General features: G+C 39.3%; 1 protein-coding gene across 1 annotated transcript in view; it reads left to right on the top strand.

Moving 5' to 3' along the window:
• Positions 1–18,956, top strand: part of RAPGEF5 (Rap guanine nucleotide exchange factor 5) — a 159,456-nt gene that overhangs the window by 32,330 nt on the left and 108,170 nt on the right. The window contains exons 5-7 of the mRNA XM_082291232.1: positions 266–434; positions 5,638–5,704; positions 12,634–12,682. Coding sequence (XP_082147358.1) covers positions 266–434; positions 5,638–5,704; positions 12,634–12,682 — 285 coding nt within the window. The remainder of the gene's footprint in view (positions 1–265; positions 435–5,637; positions 5,705–12,633; positions 12,683–18,956) is intronic.

Genomic DNA, 18,956 nt, shown 5'->3' with positions numbered 1-18,956 from the left:
TCCAAAACCAATTAAATATTCATCAGTCTTAATGCTTGAATTTCAGGATCCTGGATATTTTTAAACTGGGGTTCTGGGGTTTTCCTGTTTGGATGCACTGAATTAAACTGAGAGGGCAGGATTGTTTCTGTGTTAAATTTTCAATCCTTTTTCCCTGTGTGATGGTACAACTCAGCATTAAGATCAAGTGCAATACAGAAGTAGGAGTATGGAATCTTTACATAGTGAAGATTTAAAGGAGATCTAATATTATTTTTTCTAACAGTGGACAGACAACTCTATTTTCAAGACTCTCATGCTTTCTACCAGTTCTCAGCGGATGAATGTACCTACCTGTTCTGTGAATTTGAGAAAGAGGAAGCATGGAAGAATGGAGTAAAGCTCCTGCTTCAGCTACTGCCGCTGTCTCCTCCCAGGGTTGACATGTGCAATCTGTAAGTGTGCATGCAACTTTTACTGACTATTTTATAAGTGTCTGGCCTTATAATGACACTGTTTACCCCCAAATCACCTTGCAAATGAGACAGCTTTCTTTTGGGGGTTGACAAATCTAGTAGAGATGTGCTTTTAATCTAAGGTCAGTATGGGTAGAAAAACTGAGGCACTTGACTTGGGGTTTTGGGCATATTACAGTTTTTAGGCACTAGCTTGCTGCTCCTAGCTTGCTATGTTACCTGGGCATGTGATTTTTTTTTGGTCTCCTCTTACATTTGGAGGTTTGGTATGAATTTGGCGGCAGGGATGCTCTGATGCTGATTGACTAGCAGATCAGATGCCCTTGTGACGTGTCAGGATCAGCTTTCAGATGGATTGACAAGATGGATGGAAATGTGATACCTTCAGTCATTTGATTTTAGTTTTCGACTGTTTGTTTGCCAGAGCTCTGTAGTCTCACATTATTATTCCTTTTTCAGAATATACCTTTTAAGAGTTTTGCTTCCTATATGCCTCCTCTTTCACCTGACTATTGGATGTTATCCTACTCTCTGTGCTTGTATGGCTGCACTCTAAGGTTGCCTTTTTAGAGTGGCTAGAAGGAAACCATAGTTATTTGTTCCACAGCAAGAGACCAAAATAGAGGAGAAAGGTGTTAGTGAGAGCTCTGGAGGCTCATGACCATTTATTCTTTAGTAAATCTGCAGGAGCTGGGCTGAATAGACAAGTTGAGTTAAATTCTTTCACTGTCCCTAACATGATGATCCTCAATACTTTGGAGATCTATTACTCTGGCAGTACTAGAATTTATTCTTTTTGATGCCAAAGACAAAACTTTCCTCTATGAGTACTTTCCTTTTCTACATGTTAGCTTTTAAAAATGCTCATTCTCTAAAATGGATGTCCAGTAGAAATATTTTAAATGAGTACAAAAGCCAAAGACCCTGTAAGCTGCCTCAAGCCCAGATTCTTAAATTCAGACATGTTGAGCTGGTTGGAAAAAAACCTCAGTAATTTCTCTACCTGGGTCAGGGCAGAAACTTGATTCCCTCCCCTATTGCTGACTGCCCTCACCAATCAAATATTGACAGTTCTGGAGTGGTGCCTCCCTTTAAAATGCATTTATTTGATCAGCTTGAGTGAGTGTAGACAAGTGACAAGAACCCCAAGCTGGCTAGAGCAGCAGGACTGAATATGATCTTCTAAGCAGCTGACTCATATGGGAGAAAACCTTTGACTATTTTTGCAAATAGAAATTCTTGTCTTCCAGCCAACTCTGGTGCTAAACAGTTTGTCTGTCCCTTAAATATCAGGGCATTTTGTTCTTGATTTTAATGGGAATTGGGATTTTTCTCAACGCTGTAAATCAGACCACTTTTCATGGTTCATGTCTACTTGTTCTAAGGATTTGAATCAAAAGGTCATATTGATGTGTTATGTGAAGGATGTTGGGTAAGAAAATGGATTGAAGGCTTTTTAGGTTCAAGTTTATAGTCTGCTTTGCAGTTTTATCATTTCAGTGCAACTGTCATTTCCAGTGGAAGATGATCCCTGTCACATGAATTGAACAATTATTCACTAATGTACATTTCCAGCTCCTTCCTGCTCACATTATTCAAATTTGAGTTGAAGCTGGATTCCTTTTGGGAATATTGTCACTGAAAAATTGTTTTCTGGAGCTTTTACCCGTCAGATTGTGAGGGTGCTTTTCGAAAAAGTATACATTGTAGGAATTGAATTTTAAGTAATGGTATACCCTCGAGGGAATGTGATATTAAAGCGGAAGGAGACTTTTCCAGGTTCAAAATTCTTCATGCTTGATGCAAATAATAAACTGCTAAAACACAGTCAGAAAGGGAATGGGTGTGATGAGATGTTTGTTAAAGTTGTCTGACTTGGTTAAATAAAGCCATATACTCTTTTTCATGAGGAAAGAGGGCAGTTCTAAAAACCTTTCCCTGAAGGGTTTGTCCTTTTTCGAATATATGAGCTGTTTTGCCTACCTTTAGAAGCATAGGATTTTTATAATTTAGTATTTTTGTACTCATTTTTCTGTCTTAAGTTTTCTTACAATCTGTATCGACAGCATTAATTCTAAATGTACATAGGGATAGATAAATTCTTACTTTATTAATTAGATTCCCTGCTTTTGATGAAATCAGAAAGAACTGCCTGCTTGTGCACCAGAAAGCAACACTGGACATCTCCTGGTGGTCCCGGAGGCTAGATGACCTCTGTCTCCTCTGCAGCCTTGTGCTTGCCTGGGCTGCTGGGTGCATCAGTGGGTCTCTGAAGTACCATGGTTCTGCTCTCCCAGAAGAAGTCTGTAGACATGAGTAGGCAGTAGCAGCTCTGGGGACTTCCTTCAGCAGCTATTCTGGAAACCCTGTTAAATAAACATAGCTCAGATTTGACTTGCTGTACAGATTTTTGATGGATCTGTATTTGTTTCTGGTCAGTTTTAGTGGTGTTCCCAAATAAAACTATAGAAAGCTCTACAATGATTGTACTGTTCTGAAGTCTGAGATATGCTTATGGTTCCTGAATAAATGCTCCCTGTTGACCTTGGTGGAAATTCCTTACATTCAACATAACATTAGCGGGAATTCACCATGGAAAACAAGTGAGGACATAGCAGGAATTCAGTTCATGCTAATCTGAAGGCTAATGTTGTTGTGCATATTCCACAGGACTGAGATCCTGTAAATGTTGTCAAATGAGATGGGACCAATGAAAAGGCCTCTTGGAGTCATTAAACACCCAGTGTTAATCACAGTCATCCTACTTGAGTAGAAAACAAGTGAATTTTGCAATAGCCTGGGGACAGAAAATCTGGGTTGAAAGCTGTGCCTTGGACTCTCTTACAAGCTTGATCAATCACTTAGGTTCTCACCCAATGCCTCCTGAATTCTTTTCCATTTACTGCAATAGTGTTGTATCAGGTGTTTAATCCTTGCGTGCTTCTATTTCCATCTTTGTAAGTGGGAGTGTTTATAACAATTCCTAAAACCACTGGTAGACTCAGTGAACATTTCAGGAATGCACTGGGTACCTGAGGCTGTTGAAATATATCCCATAGTACTTTTAAAAATTATTGGAAGAGATGTTACCAGAGATTTTTTCCTTAATCTTATATTGCTTTTTATTTTCAGAAGTGTTGCACTATATTCGGTCTTCTGTCCTGAAACAATTGCATTTTACTGATATCAGAAAAGTAATCATTTTTAAAAGCAATTTGGTTTTAATGCAAATAGCCGGGATGGGATATTGATTTAGTTACTGCCTTATGGAGTTCCTGGAAAGCTTTTGATGAAGACAAACAGCTCTCAGGTATTGTAAGGAAACTTACTTGTCTGCTAGCAGATCTAGGACAAGCATCCCTGAATCTCGCTCTGCTTAGCAGATTAAGCCCACAGGTTGCTGAACTGGATAAGCACTAATTTGCCTGGGCTTTATAGCTCCTGTTTGGTATCAGCCTTACTAGGTCCTAGCTGTCCACTCTTGAAAAAAATTAGGGTGATAAGTGTTGCTTTTGTCCATTGGCCTGGGTAGCATAATATACCCTTCCTCTCTGATTCTGAAGAACTGACTCTAATTTTTAGTATATTCATGGTTTCAGAAGTATTTGATGCTCATATGCAGATGAATACTGGGAGTACTTTTAAATAGAAAATGAAGTGATAAAGGCCCAAGAAGGAAATAGCTATGCTATGTGCTCTTCTGGGTTTATAGATTGCATCTGTGGCTGTGTCTACTGAGCTGCCATCTTCTGCCTCCAATGTAGAAGAATCAGGTCCTAGCCTGGTTCTGAGAGATCAGAAGAGATCAGATGTGTAGAGAAACCTCTAAAGAGTTCAGTTATTTTAATCTCATTCCAAATTATAAAGAGACAACCTGAATAAATCAGTCTTTGTAAATGAAAATGCATCCATTTATTTCTTTTGGGCTGTTTATAACACTTAAAATGTTAAATCATGTTTTCTTTGAATAGGAAAGGCAGTTGTGGAAATAATTGTGATTTTAATCTGAATTACCATTTTGATCTGAATATGCTCACCCCAAAATGAATGCATGTGTCATTCTGTGCTTTCTGACCTTAATTTTTTAATCAGGGAATTAAATTTTTTGACATGGGATGTAAGAACCACAATATACCAGCTGCATATTCCAGATGTGTTGCCAGCTCTCTCCCAAAGGACATTGAGGCATATAAGCAATTAAATAATTTAGTTAAAGACAGAAGCTTCTGCCGATACCTGGGATTTATGTTTATTACAGCAGCTGCAGTTTTGTGTATCTATTCAGCTTGCTGGCATGCCAGTGCTTCCTGAATACCCTGAAAAGTAAAGATCTCAAGGGCATTTTCTTTTACTTCTTCCCATAGTTATAACCCTATCATATTGGTATAATGCGTCTGATTATCAATAAAGCTTCTGAAAGGCTTACAGATGTTTTAAGGATGGGAATTAGACTGTTTAAAAGAAAAACACAGTCTTATCCTGTACTGTCCTTTTTGTGTGGCTATTTCCATGTGGGCCAGACTTCTGGGACAGCTTCTAGGAGGGTTCTATCTTCACTGCCTCACTTTTGAAATGACACATTAAGTCTCTCTTTCCTGTGAGTTACTGTCAAGACAACCAAATAGTGTTCTCAGCTGTTACTTTAGTTTGGTTATTATGGCTTCTTAAATACATTATTTTCACTTTGGTTTATTTTTTCTGAATATTGAACTTCGCATGTCTCAAAATTATTTTGATGTTGTCTGTTTTCATCTACATGAAGTTGTATTCCATAGGTGCTGCTCCACACATGAGCAAAGCAGGGTCATGGGCAGATAGAAAACTCTTTGCTCTGTTCATAGAGTATGTTTTTAGCAATGCAAAATACACAGTCAAATAAGCAACTCTGATCTAAAGGGTCCTGCATTCCTCAGTCCTTCATCATATTTTTATAGCTGAAGAATTCTCTCACTGCTTCATGTTGGTCGGATCAAAAGAGTTCTTGACAGCAAGGGACAAAGGGTGTACTCTGTCGTTACTGACACGATTAATTATTGTCATGTTGCAGTCCTCATTTTGATGTGGAATCTCAAAGGCCCTTTTACATTAGTGCCTGTGGCTACACAGTTCCTTACTTTTCATGAATCAAAAGATGTTGAAACAGAATGAAAGAAATAATAAAATCTTATTTTTATTTTTTAAGGCCTGATCAAAAAATAGAAGATACAGCAGAAACCAATGCTGAAATTCTTGCTCGTCTCACTTCTGCGGTAAGGTCATTGCATCAAAGTTTGAACTGATCATGTTTGAAATATTGTCATGTTTTGAATCCTTTCAAATGAAAGACTTAGTCTAAGTGAACAGATGTTTGTCTATGAAGACTGTTTTTTTAGTCTGTGGAAGGGGATAGCTTTAGTGAGACCTTAGTGTACAATTCCAAAGCTATTAAAATCAAACCAAGCAAGGACTGCTGCAGCCTGCTCTTGTAATAGATGCTATTCATGGCCCAGAAGACACCAATTTGGAAGACCAAGGTTACTTTTGTGCCATGTACTTTACACTCAGACCCTCTTGGTCAAGTATACATCGATGGGAGACAAAGGGAGAGAAAAGGCTTCAGCAGCCCTTGTGTAGATTATCATAAATTTCTGAGGAGAGACACCTGGGAAACCTGGGCTTCCCAACTATGTTTAGCCTCAGTTAACTTCACCATAATAAACAAGAGATTATCCTGTTTCTGCTAGACTTTGGTGCATCTTGTTTATCTGGTGCATCTGTTTATGTAAGATCAGTGTTCTAAGAAGCAGACAGACAGGACTTCAGAAAGTTAAGCTAGACTGACTCAATTTAATGTAATCTGTATGATGGCACAGAGTGCACCCTTAGCAAATTAGCAAGCAATGCAACACTGGGAGGAATGTCTGCTCACCAAACTGCAGGTATTTCAAAGATGTGTGGATGTGGCACTTGGGGACATGGTTTAGTGGTGGACTGGGCAGTGCTGGGTTAACAGTTGGACTTGATCTTACAGATCTTTTCCAACTGAAATAGTTCTATGATTCTATGGTTGTGCGGCCACTTAGAGGGACCTTGACAGTCTGGAGAGATGGGCCAACAGGAATCTCAGGAAAATCAGAAAAGGTCAATGCCATATCCTGCATCTGGCAGAAATAATCTCATGATTCTATACAGACTGAGGGTTGACTGAAAAGCAGCTTTGCAGGAAAGGCCCTGGGGGTCCTGGTGGACGGCAGCTTGAACCAGAAACATGTCCTTGTGGCAAAGAAAGCAAGTCCTTCCTGAGCTGCATTGATAAGAGTGTTGTCCTTAGGCTAAGGGAGGTGATCATTCCCCTCTCAGCACCGGTATGCCAGATGTGGAGTGTTGGGTCCAGTTCTGAATTCCCAGTACAAGAGATATGGATGTACTGGAGTGTATGTGAATGACCGTGAAGATGGTTAGGGAAACAGAGTATCTGATTTTCAAGGATAGTCTGAGGGAAGTGGGAGTGGATCTTGTAGAACAGAAGGTTGTGGGAGGACTTTATCACTATGTACAAATACCTGATGGACAGGCTCTAGCTGGCCATGCTTTTCGGCAGAGGTTTCTATCAGGTGAAGTCCAGAGGTGCTTTCCTACCTCTACCATTCTGTGATTGTACAACTCTGTGAACACCAGCACCCAAGTCATGGTGTCATCAAAACATGGAATTAGTGTTGGTTCTGGTTTTGGCATGTAAGAAAGTACAGAGATGAAATTGAAGCAGGCAAGGTAAAGTCCTTATGAAAAAGGCATGAGGCTAAGGGTTATTTTGAGAAAAATAAGTACAGTGCTATCTTGAAATTGCTGGAAAACAGAAGGGAAGGAGAATTTTTGCTATATTTTGTAATGTGTTTGGAAAGCCAGTGATTCTGTATATTCAACCTTATGCAAAAGTAATTAAAAATGTATGACATAAGCAAATGCTGTGTTTGAAATGTCTTTATTTTTTTATTGTCTCAGTATTCAAATTCCTTGTTCTCCCTACATTTTTTCTTAACTGAAAATGAAAGGTGAAGTCAGAACCTCAATATCCTCCATTTTCAGTTCCATACAGAGCAAAAATAGAAAACTGTGAAATACTTTCTGCAAAGTTATATTTTTTCCAAAAACTTGCAAAACTACCAACTCTATAAAACCTTGCCAGTATCCCTCAAAAGCTTTGCTTATAAAAAATAGAATAATGGGGGGTTTTGTCAGTTAAAAAAAAGGGACATCAACAAAACTAAGTGACCTTTTGAGTTTAAGAACTGGATCTACGGTTGCTGGATGCACTTGAGTAACATGCATATCCTTGAACACCTAATTGACAGTGAGTTCAGAGTGTTTCACATCTGCAAGGTCAAACCTGTGGACTACATCCTGAGTCATTCCAGCAGCAGGGCACATGGACAGGGTTTCTTAAATGAACCGTTTTATTACTGTAGCTAACTAGCTAAAGAAAAATTAGGCAGTTCCATCTCCAGATGGCCAGAGACCCATCTATTGCCATGGTGATGTCAAGAATTTGATCTTTTCTCCTGCATTTTCTGAATTTCCACACAACATTGTGGTGCCTCTATAATGATTTTCTAGTCTATCGCTGGGGAAAAGGCGCAAAACCAGAGTAGAATCCTCCAAATTTTAACATATGTATATGAACTTCTCCTGTTTATTCCTCCAGAATACTGCTTTTCCTCCATACAGTAGATTGGGACCTAAAGTACTCACTGCAACCTTATGGAAAGACTTTTATGTCCCAGAAGAATCTGAAACATCAGCTCACACCATTCAACAGAGTCCAGCATCTAGGTTCTCTTTTTTTTTTTTTTTTCCTTTGCTTTCAGCTTCAGAATTTTTATGAAAAATAAAGAAAAAAAGGTTTCTGTAAGCAGGAGCTGGAAACTGAAAGTGGAGTCATTAGCCATTACTGAAAATGTGTTCACGCTGGCTTTTTGGCTCACTGAATGTTTATGGATTTTGTACAAAATTAAACCAGTCTTCTTCGAAGGATTCATAATTGAGAATCCTGTTCACACCAGTACTTCAGAAGTGTGAAAAAACCCACAAAATCCCTATTCCCAGCCCAGCACTAAAGCAGTTGAAGATTACAGTTGACTTTGTAACTGGAGATTCAAATTTCACCACTGTCTCTTCTGTTTTTCTTTTGGCTTTTCATGGAATAAAACATTTTTTTCAGGTCAGAAGAAAGTTTCTGTGTCAGCTTTTTTTTTCAGAGGATTCTGTTCCAAATTTTCAAACCTAAACTGATTGTGAGGATCCAGCCCAAGCAACATTGGAGGAAAACATGTGCCTAAAATATAAATCCCTCTTTCAACCTATCAAATTGTGTGCTTATATTGTATGCTCTATTAAAATGAGGCACCATTAAACTTAAATTGTAAAGGAAAGCAGTGGAAAATTTGCAAACAGTGCAAAATGCCATTGGAAATACGTTTGCATCAGATAATCTTTTTGGTCATGATTTTTTTTTAAAAATGTAATGATTACTCATGGGTTTAAAAAAGCATTCCAGAGCTGTCATGCATCCCATGTCGTGTCCCAAAGAGCAGTTTCGTATTCAGTGTTTTTTCTGGTAAAAGCAGAACAGGATGGGATAGCTATGAGTGTTTCCACTGCAAAGCTTTTGCTTTACTTTGTGGTGGAAGAAAAGAGAATATCAGGATGTTAATGAAGTGTATTTGGAAAATAGTTTTCTGGTGCTATAAGGCATCAGCCAATATTACTTTTATTTAGAGCCCATCAAACTATCATAACTTGAGATACAAAATGTGAACTAGACTCGTACTGTTTTTCAAAACCTTGCTGTTTAGAGCCTTGTGTTGCAGGATTTCATTTTGAGATTCTGTAAGGATTGGCACTTTCTCTCTAGATTTGAAGTCCTATTTGGCACAATGGCATCTAGAACATTGTCTTACAGAAAACTACTATGGGCAGAAAAAAGAGAAAGGAAAAAAGTAGAGGTGGTATGCACTGTTTGCTAGATGCAGAACTATATGCACTATAATAAAATGATAAGTTTTGTGATAAGAGCAGTAGCTGTCATTTACTCTTTTAAATTCTCTATTCTTTGAAGACAAGATTCACCATATAAATGTGCCATTTGTATTTAATCAAGCAGAAGTATACCTGGGTATCACTCTCTATGCACACTGTTTTATATTGCAAAAAGAAAACTGATTGAGATGTGGTAACATACCAACCACCTACTCAAAATGTCCTCTTTCAGACTTTCATGATATTTGTGTAAATATTGTGTGGTGAACTGGCCTTTAAACTGAATCAGTTTTGACATCTGCAGTGCTACTCAAATGGGATACTGTTTGGATAGTGTTAGATCAACAACAAGCGGTATATATAAAATATTTTTTTAAATTTAATACCTCAATATGGTAGGCATACATAGTTTTTGTTTAGATATTTTATTTTGTGTCTGCATTATTATCTTCGATGTGATGTGCAACTATCGATTTTGTCAAACAGGCAGTAACTGAAATCCTGTTAGGAAGAAGTATAGTAATGGGTAGCATGTGTGCAATGAGGAATGAATGTTATACATGGATTTCCATTGGTGTAATGATGCAGAGGAAATGCATGTCCAGCAGAGATGTCAAGTGCATTTATGCTAAAATAGACAAAAGCATATAGATTATGAAATCTAGGGACACCAATCAAGTCCAGAAGGATGCTCAGCAGTACAAATTTTTTGTGATTGAAGTGAATCCTGTGAGAGGCAGCTCAGATTATCATGATGGAACCCTTTGATGAAGGAACTTTTGGTTACTATTAACACTAGAGAAACATATTTTCCTCCTGCTTTATCTGAAGTGTTTTGCTCAAGTTATGTAAAAGGCCCACTGCATTCCTGGCCCACAGCAAACTATGAGGTATTTAGCTTGACGTAGACAAAATATAGAAACCCAGCCTTTTTATTACCTGTGATTTTAGCACTATCTTTCAAACTTAAAAGGTGCCACCTTATAAGTGAAAGTAATACCACAAATAAACTGCAGGATGCCACAATGCTGCCTTTTCTTCTGACAAGATGGGTTTTTCTTTCCAGCCATGGAAAGATTTGCATTTCTTGAATGTTTGATTGGGTTAAGTGGTACATTTGCAATTGTTTCAGGTTGTAGTGTCTCTTGAGGCTAATCTTAGGATAATGTATTTATTAAATGCTAAAAGATAAAGATGCGACATCACTGCAATGCTTCTTACTGTCAGTAACCTGAGACTAGACCAGAACAGAGGCATCGACAAGGGTTCCTCCTGCTGAGTTTAATGAAGGGAGAGGGTCTGAGAAGTGTAGCCATGAAAAGTCATGGTGCTGTTATTCAGAAGCAACTTGGGCTTTTATTAAAAATCCCACTCTTAACTAGATAGCTTGTGTGTGTTATTATAATACTCGTGTATAGCAATTGCGGCGAGGAAGCACACGTTGTTTTTCTACGGAATAACTGTTCTTTCCCGTTTTACTTGAAGTTTATGCTTACATTATCCATGATTAACGTTTCTCCAGACATGGGAATGAGTGTACAGGAAGGAAGGAAGGGAAGGTAATACTGCCAGCTTGCACAATTGTGCTGGAAACAGGATGACATTTAAGAAAACCGTGGCACTGCCTTCATATTTTCCTGCTTGGAGTGGCTGAAAACTCTGTCCCTCTCAGTAGGGCAGCATCAAGGAATAGAAAAGATCCTTGTACCTTGCAAGGACAGCAAAAAAATCTTCTTGGTCCTTTGCCACAAAGGAAAGAAGGATGCAAGCAGAGGAAGGATGTGGCCTCTGGTATGACTGCCTTCTGCTGGGTGGATCCTGAGTATCTGATCAGTGGGTGCTGGAGTTACCATTGTACCAAGATGCCCTGAGTGATTTTGTCTGTCTGCTCAGACATAATGTTAACTATTCTTCTTTCACATTTTCAAACTTCTCTTCAGAGCCATGAGAATGGGATATTGACAGCTGTTAGTAGTTGTATTACTTTGGGAATCCTTTGTGGGCTTTGTGGCTTATGACCAAACCACATATCTTGAGAAGGATGTTTGAAATTTCACATCTTTCAGAAACTGCATGTCAAACCTGCCACTGCAGAATAGCCTTGAGCCTTGCCTAGGTCTGTTAGACAAGATGGCTAGTATGTACTGCTGGAGACTTTGTAGAGAGAAGTGAGACAGTCCCTAGAAAAAGTTGGAATGTGCCATATTTAGTTTTTTTAATATTAAAGACAGGCTGTCTTGGGAAAATTATGGAAATTGGAAGGAGCTGAGAGATCTTTAGAGGAATCTGAGAGCACGGATGAGGCAGAAGAAGGGAAGAACTGAGGTGTATGCAGAAGAGCATCTGGGGTGCTGTAGGCCAAGTGCAAGCAGCTGTAGTGGGACAGACGATGGCAGTGAAGAAGTAGGAAGCATAAGAATAATGAATAGAAAAATGATAGAAAAAGAAATTGTATAAAAAGGAATAGATCTATGGAGAGAAGTGGATGTAGAGTTGAGCTGGCTAGAGACAGTAGCTGGTCTATATAGAAAATATGAAGAACGAAGACAAGAGGATGAGGAAGGGAGTTGGTTAGCATGGCAGGGCTGTGTTACCACAGGCTAGTGAGAGAGCCTGTAAAACTGAAAATAGCTCTGACTTCTGCATTTTCATCTCAAGTGAAATTTTGGTCATGAAATTCTCAGCAATGCTACTAGGAGAGGCTGTTTCGTCCTGGAAGATCCAAAAAGTGAAGGTCAGTTATATACATGAACCTTCAAAACCTCAGCATGAAGAACTTTCTTATTCTGGAGTCACACAATAAATCCAGCATTATAGTGTGCTCAACAGAGGCAAAACAAATATGTAACAAGGGAAGGGAGAAGATTCAAGTGTGTACTTGTGAAACAGATACGCTGTGCAAATAAATTACGAGTCGGGCTACTGAATTGCCCATTCCCTAAGGAATGTGTGGTATTTACATGAAATTAAAGTCACAGAATTCCCAGCTGAAAAGGAGATAGATTTGCTAGGAAAACTGACTGCAGTTTCAAAACCAGGCATAATTTCACATGCAGTTGATTGCTGCAAAGCATTGATAGCTCATATCTTACCAGTGTTGCATTTTGTTTTATTTGACTGTGCTGGGAACTATAACCGTCCTTTTCTTTTTCTGATATTTTAGGTACAGAGAGAACTGGCTGCTGTCATTGCCTTGAAAGCAAGGAAGTCAGGTGAGTCAGGCTGAACTTCAGAGGGGTTTTTGTTGCGCTGTTCCCTTTTGTCATTTCTTGAAGTATCTGAATTGTCACTGCTTTTTAACATGGGGAAGAAAAGATAGTAATGGAGAATCTGTGTATACAGCACAATGCAATTGCAGTTAAGTTTCTCTCCTTCTAGCTCATTGCATCTAATAACCTAGCTAATAAAATCAAAGTGTTACATTTGAATCTGAACTTGGATCTTTTTCTGGCCAAAATCACTATTTTCTCTAGGCTTGCACTTTATAAAAAAAAGCTGATGTCTTTATTTGACTTATACTTAAGACAAATAAGTTTGTAATTTCCTCTTTTTTATTTTTTATTGTCCAGTATCTCATGCCATCATATTTTCTGTCTTTTACCAGCCCACCCAGGTGTTTTTCTTACTGCTAAAACAGAAGGACAACTTCATGCACAAAGGCTTTCTTTCCTGTGTGGCTGTAGAGGCAAGTTTTGATCAGGGCAGGAAAAGGGGAAAGGCAACTGGATAACTGAAAGTCTCTGACAGTAAGAGCATTCACAGCCAGTGCTGGTGTTACAGTGCAAAGGCACTGAAATGTGTGGCCATCTGAGCTCCATCAGGGTTTGGTAGCACAGGCGCTTCAGAAGAATCTGCATCGCTGAGCTGGAGTGGAAGCAAGGAAGCTGTGTTTCCAGGCACTGCACAGGAACCAACAAAGCCTGCTTGGCCAGACTTGACTCTTTACAAAGTTAATTCTCTGGTGTCTTTGTGCAGTGTCTTCTGCACCAAGTTGAATGCATTTCTAAAGTAAAACAGAGGCCTTAAATTTTAGGGGGCCTAAAATTATTAGCGTGTTCCCAAAGCCATCGAGGTCTTTGAGTGCATTTTCACTGAGCATCTCCTGTGATTTTCAGTGATTTTTCTAGAACTTAAAGTCACAGATTTTGTACTTCTTGAGATATTTTCTGACTTGTTAATAGTGCTGCATCATAATATCTCTATCAGTCTGTCTGTTGCTTACACGTGCAGCACAAAATTCGCTACACACATGCACAACACACAGCATGGTATCTTAAACTGGGGGCACCAAGAAGATGTGGCTGGTGTACCTGCAAACATTTTCTTGTGAAAATGTAAGTATTAAAAAAAATATTCTAGGCATAGTTTGATGCCATTTTTTCTAGAAATAGAAGTAGCCATAGGTTATATCCACACTCATCTATAAAGGTAAATCTGTAGAAAGCGAACACAAATGTGAGTGTGAATTCAGGCCTGAATTGCTTCTGTGAGGTAGCTTTGCTTCTGAGAGTGCTGTAGTCATTTATGATGTCAACACCCCTCGGCTGCTTGCCCTTACCTGGTGTCACCCCAGTCCCACCTGACTTGTAATGGCTGAACATGGAAATGCTTCTTCTCTGGCTCAGTGCAGAGGAAAACAGGCTATTTTAAAGAAGTGCTCAAGGAAACCTTTTGTTTTGCTGTTAAATGGGCTGAGTGTGGTGCCATGTACATTTACTTCCTGCTTACGGAGGTATAAGAAATCTCTCTGCTTCTAAACAGTTTTATCAGCAAATATTACTACTGCTACTAGCAATAAATAAAAATCTTTACCCCCAAAGAGTTGTTTTTAGCCCAAATTAGCCTCTTATTTCTTTTTGGTGGATGGTTGTTAGAGTAGAAAATGGGATGGGGGTTGGATTAGGAATGAGCTGCAAGAGATGAAAATCCAAAAGAAGAATATCTCTTGGAGTCTCCTTTTTGCTGGTGTAATTGCAACCCTCGATGAGCAGGTAGAAATATTTCAGTTAAAAATCACAGCCTTAAAAAAACAAAGCTCCTTATAGACCTTTGCAGTGCTGTCCAGCCTTTTCTAATACATTAATGTAAACACTTAAAATATCTGTTCAGATCTGAACAAAAGATAACTCTCTTGTCAGTTTAACTAGTGCATGCTTGTTGAAATTTGCATTTCTTTATGCCCCATCTTGGATGACAGTAAAAAATAGGTGTATGATCAAGCATAACTGTAAGGTCTAATTTAAGTTAATGCCTTTAGTGCAGTAGGTGCAGAGTAAATTAGGGTGGTTAGTTATGCTTCTTTATTTTATTGCTGGTGGTTAAATTCACAGTGTAGCAGTTACTGTTAGCGATCAAGCTATGGTGTGCTGTGCCTGGTGAAGCGAAGCATGTTTCAGAGAAAGTACTTCTGGAGCTGTAAGCCACTGTATCTGTCAAAGATATTGTGCCTTTAATCCTCTCCAAGACTCCGTATAATTCCAGGAAATAAGCCACCAAAAATTGGACAAAGAGTTTATTTTGGCTTGAAAGGAGTGGAACATGGCTTTTGGGCCAGCTGCCCTGGGTAGCTTCCAAGCTGGTGTGAATGGTGTGGGAGCCTGGCTCATCCACCCTGGGATTCATGAGCGGGGAGAGCAGGCGACAGGCATGGTCCTAACCTGCTGTCTGGAACCTGGCTGCAGAGGGCAATCAGTTCATTAACTGAAAGCTTTCCTAGAGATCAGCAGCTCCCCCATCAAAAGAAAAAAAATTTGCCTAATAAAAGGACTATATAATTGACTATATAATTTTTTCCTGAATTATTTTAATTTCTGGTTGTACCTCTGCTCTTAGAGAGGCCCTTCACAGTGATTTAATTGTACTAGAAAAAATGGCTGATTTAAGTTTTTACATTATTTGTCTAGAGCTGCTGTAGTAATCACCATGTTAAGTTGCATGGAAAGTGCTATGCAAGCACACAAACACCACAGCTCCCTCTGCAAGAGGTGGAGAGGTTCCAGGTAGGAAGGTGTGCTGGGTTTAGAGGGGGAGGACAAGTATTGCCTTTGGTTACCTGAATAAAACAGTTTGGTTTTGTTTAAATGCAGCTTGGTTTGCTACCTAGTGTATGTATGTGAGAGGTAGTAATTGCAACTATTACAGTTCTGGCCGTGTCAGAGATTTACACACTCTATCTGCTGACAAAAACCGAGGTAGAGACCTGACCCTGCTGTGGGGTAGGGCAAATTCTTGCTAGTACAGGATCTGACTTGATGGAGAATGTTGGCTACCAGAAAATAAAAAGCCAGTAGGGTGTGGAGTAGAATGCCTTTCCCCAAGAGCCATTCTTCTGTTTTTACTGTGGTGTAGAAGAATAGGAGAAACTCATAAAGCTGGCAGATGCTGAAAGAAAAATGAGGAACCTGAAAGATTAAAAACTTCTGTGCCGTGGAAAAAAAGCTTTGTTTTCATATTCCAGATGTGTGCTGCAAGTAAACCACTCTGATAATAAGGCATATGCTGACAGAGACCTACTAGAGAGCCTTCATGCAGAAGGAGCTCAGCACTTTTAGTTTCTTTGCAAATAAAACTAAACCAGGGTAAAATAAGTGTCTGTAGTTCAGAAGTGTTGATGTACCTCGGTAACACTGTTGACTTGAAATCACATTTCATTAGAATAAAGCTCTCATGATAAAGGTGACCGAAGAGGGGGAAATGAGCTTGTGCACTTCCCTGTGGCTTATAAAAATGCATTGAAATTATTCTTGCCTAGCCTTAGAAATAAATAGAGTAAACGCTGTCTTCTGTGGTTTGGTAAAAGGTCTTGGGGAAGCAAGTAACTGGAGCAGAAGGGAAATTTTCTTTAATTGTAGGCACTTGGCATTAAATTGTTTTGTTTATTTATACCTTGCTGGCTTCTGATACTTTCTGCAAATGTGGTGAAATGTAACATAAATGCAGCTTCCCATCTGAAGGTTTACAAGGGTCGGCATTTATCTCAATTGCTTGTCATGGCTCATGACATGTTTCTTATGTGTTAGAGATGGTAGCTAAAACAAGGATAAAAAGCAGCAAATAGCCTAAGGCTGGAGGCTTTAGCTGGTGGCAAAGCTACACGGGTACATCTGAACTGATCAAAACCTGTCAGGTAGATGCTTTGTAGTGGTGTTAATCCCATCCACAAACAAGATGCCTTGCATTTCTGTGCACAAACCGAGCTGCACCCTGTGGCATCACTCAGCAAATCCCTTTACAGAAAAAGGAATTTCTATAATTTTATTTGTGCAAAGGATCAATTGATAAGAGCATGGCTCTGGTCTTTGTGTTTGTGAATATGGGGGCTAATTAAGATAGTAGGTGACAGGGTATGCATGAGGTAGGAAGATGGTGACTCAGCTTCTCCCTAGGCATTGCAGGAGCAGCAGCAGGTCTGTGGGTGCTTCTCCCTCCCACTGTGAAAGGCAGGGCAGCCACAAAAGCCCTCGCACTTGTGTGTGGTTTTGCTCCCCCTTATGAATGATATTCAGGTTTCCACTATATAATTAGACACATTTTAGTCATGCCATTCTTGACTTGGCAAGCTTTATTGACTTTTTAATATGTCGTTTACATGTTATTTATAATAATGTACAATAATTTTTAATAATATGACTTTTGCAGTGTATTAACTCCATATTTGAGACCTTCTGGATTGCTTCCACCCTATTCTTACGTATAAGTATGCATATCCACCCTTCCCCTTTTCTTTTGTATTGCTTCTGTCAGAACCTAACTGCCTATGTGATTTGCTTCGTATTTTTATTTTAGTGCAGACGATTCAATATGAAGCAGTCACTGGGGCTTGAGCTTTGCCGACATGAATGAAAAGCAAGCTGTGAACAGCTATTCCTTTTCCCAGCTGCTGCACCACCTCTACAGCACTGCTGTCAGAGCTGATTGCGTGACTCGACTCAAACACACTCCAGGCAATGTCAGCTCGGTTAAACACATGAGAACAGTCAGGCTGGGTCAGGTTAAAAGTCCATCCAGCTACGCTCCTACTGTGAGTGATGAGTAAGGGATGCTTAGAGTAGGAAACAGAGCAAGTACAAACAGTCCTTCTGATGTACATACTCAGCATCTACCAGCCTGTGATAGAGGGATTTTGCTGTACCCATGCTGCTGTGATAGGTAACCCTTGCTGGACCTTTTCTCCATTAATTTATCACATTGCTTTTTAAGCCTGATTATACTCCTGACCTTCATCATCCCTTATGGCAGTAAGTCTCACAACTCACATGTGTAGTATGCTAAAACATATTTTTCCGTGTTTGTTTTAAACACATTCCCCACAACCCTCACTCTGTTGTGATACAGCTCTTTGCTGACAGAGACTGGTGAATAATCCATTCCCTATTTGTCATTATACTATTCAGGATTTTGTGCACATCTGCCATACCCCTGTGAGTTGTCTCATTTCCAGGCTATATCACTAGTCATTCCTTGTACCAAATCTCTTCCATTAAATCTGATCATCTTTGCTACATCTCTTATATTACTTTTGAGGTAGGGCAGCCAGAGCAGCATACAGTATAGCAGCAGCACGTGCTAGAGTTGACACAAAGTGAGGGTGGCAGCTTCTTATCAGGGAGGGGAGGTGGAGGTGTGTGGGAAGGAGCCCAGTAAGATACTTTTGGCAGCATTAAGCTGTTTTATCAGCTTGGTTAACTCACAAAACTGCATCTTTATCATTCAGCCCATTTCCTCAAGTAGTACAGATCCTTGTGAGACTTTTCAGTAAATTTATTCCACAATAATTAGCAAAAGTTTGTCATATGGTGCTATCTGAATGTCCTATGCTATGTTATTAATTTTATTCACTTCTAGAAGTGTTGTTATATAGAAAATGGAAATCATTACAAATTTGAGTTAGATTTGTATTCACGCTTGAAGAATGAGGTTACAAATACACGATCAAAGGTCATTCAAGAATAGAGCAGTTCAGCATTGTGTGTAAATTTCAAACATATTAAATACTATTGAATATACTAGGTATTCAGTATCTTTGGAGTAAAATGTGCATGGTTTGTTACCACTTATGCCACTGAAAAAGAGCATAATGAGGTGTGAAAAAACTTGGTCCTATTTACAGAATAAAGTGACACTCATATGCCAGAGAGGTGTGCATTTTCTCTTGTGAAAAAATTGAGCAAGTTTGAAGGGTGGGAAAAGGGTAAACCAGTAGGATCTTACTGCTTTTCTATTCTCCTCATGTCTCTTTTCAATCAGTTTATTTACTTGACTCAAGTAGTACCTCATTTCATTACAGCTCCCAGTTCCTCCAAGCATCCACTTGTTTAAACCAAGGATTGAAATTAGTAAACTGTGTGGAATGAGAGTTCTTCTGCAAATGTTGCCTACAGGATTCACCCTGGAAAAATGGCCACTCAAAGTGAAGGCGCAGGACTGTTGTGCTTCTGTTCGGTCACGGTGACTATATCTTTACTTTTCCCCTGCCCACTGAAATGT

The sequence above is a fragment of the Coloeus monedula genome (assembly GCF_965178545.1).
Source record: "Coloeus monedula genome assembly, chromosome: 1".
NCBI classification, from domain to species: domain Eukaryota; kingdom Metazoa; phylum Chordata; class Aves; order Passeriformes; family Corvidae; genus Coloeus; species Coloeus monedula.
This window is presented reverse-complemented; position numbering and strand designations above follow the sequence as displayed.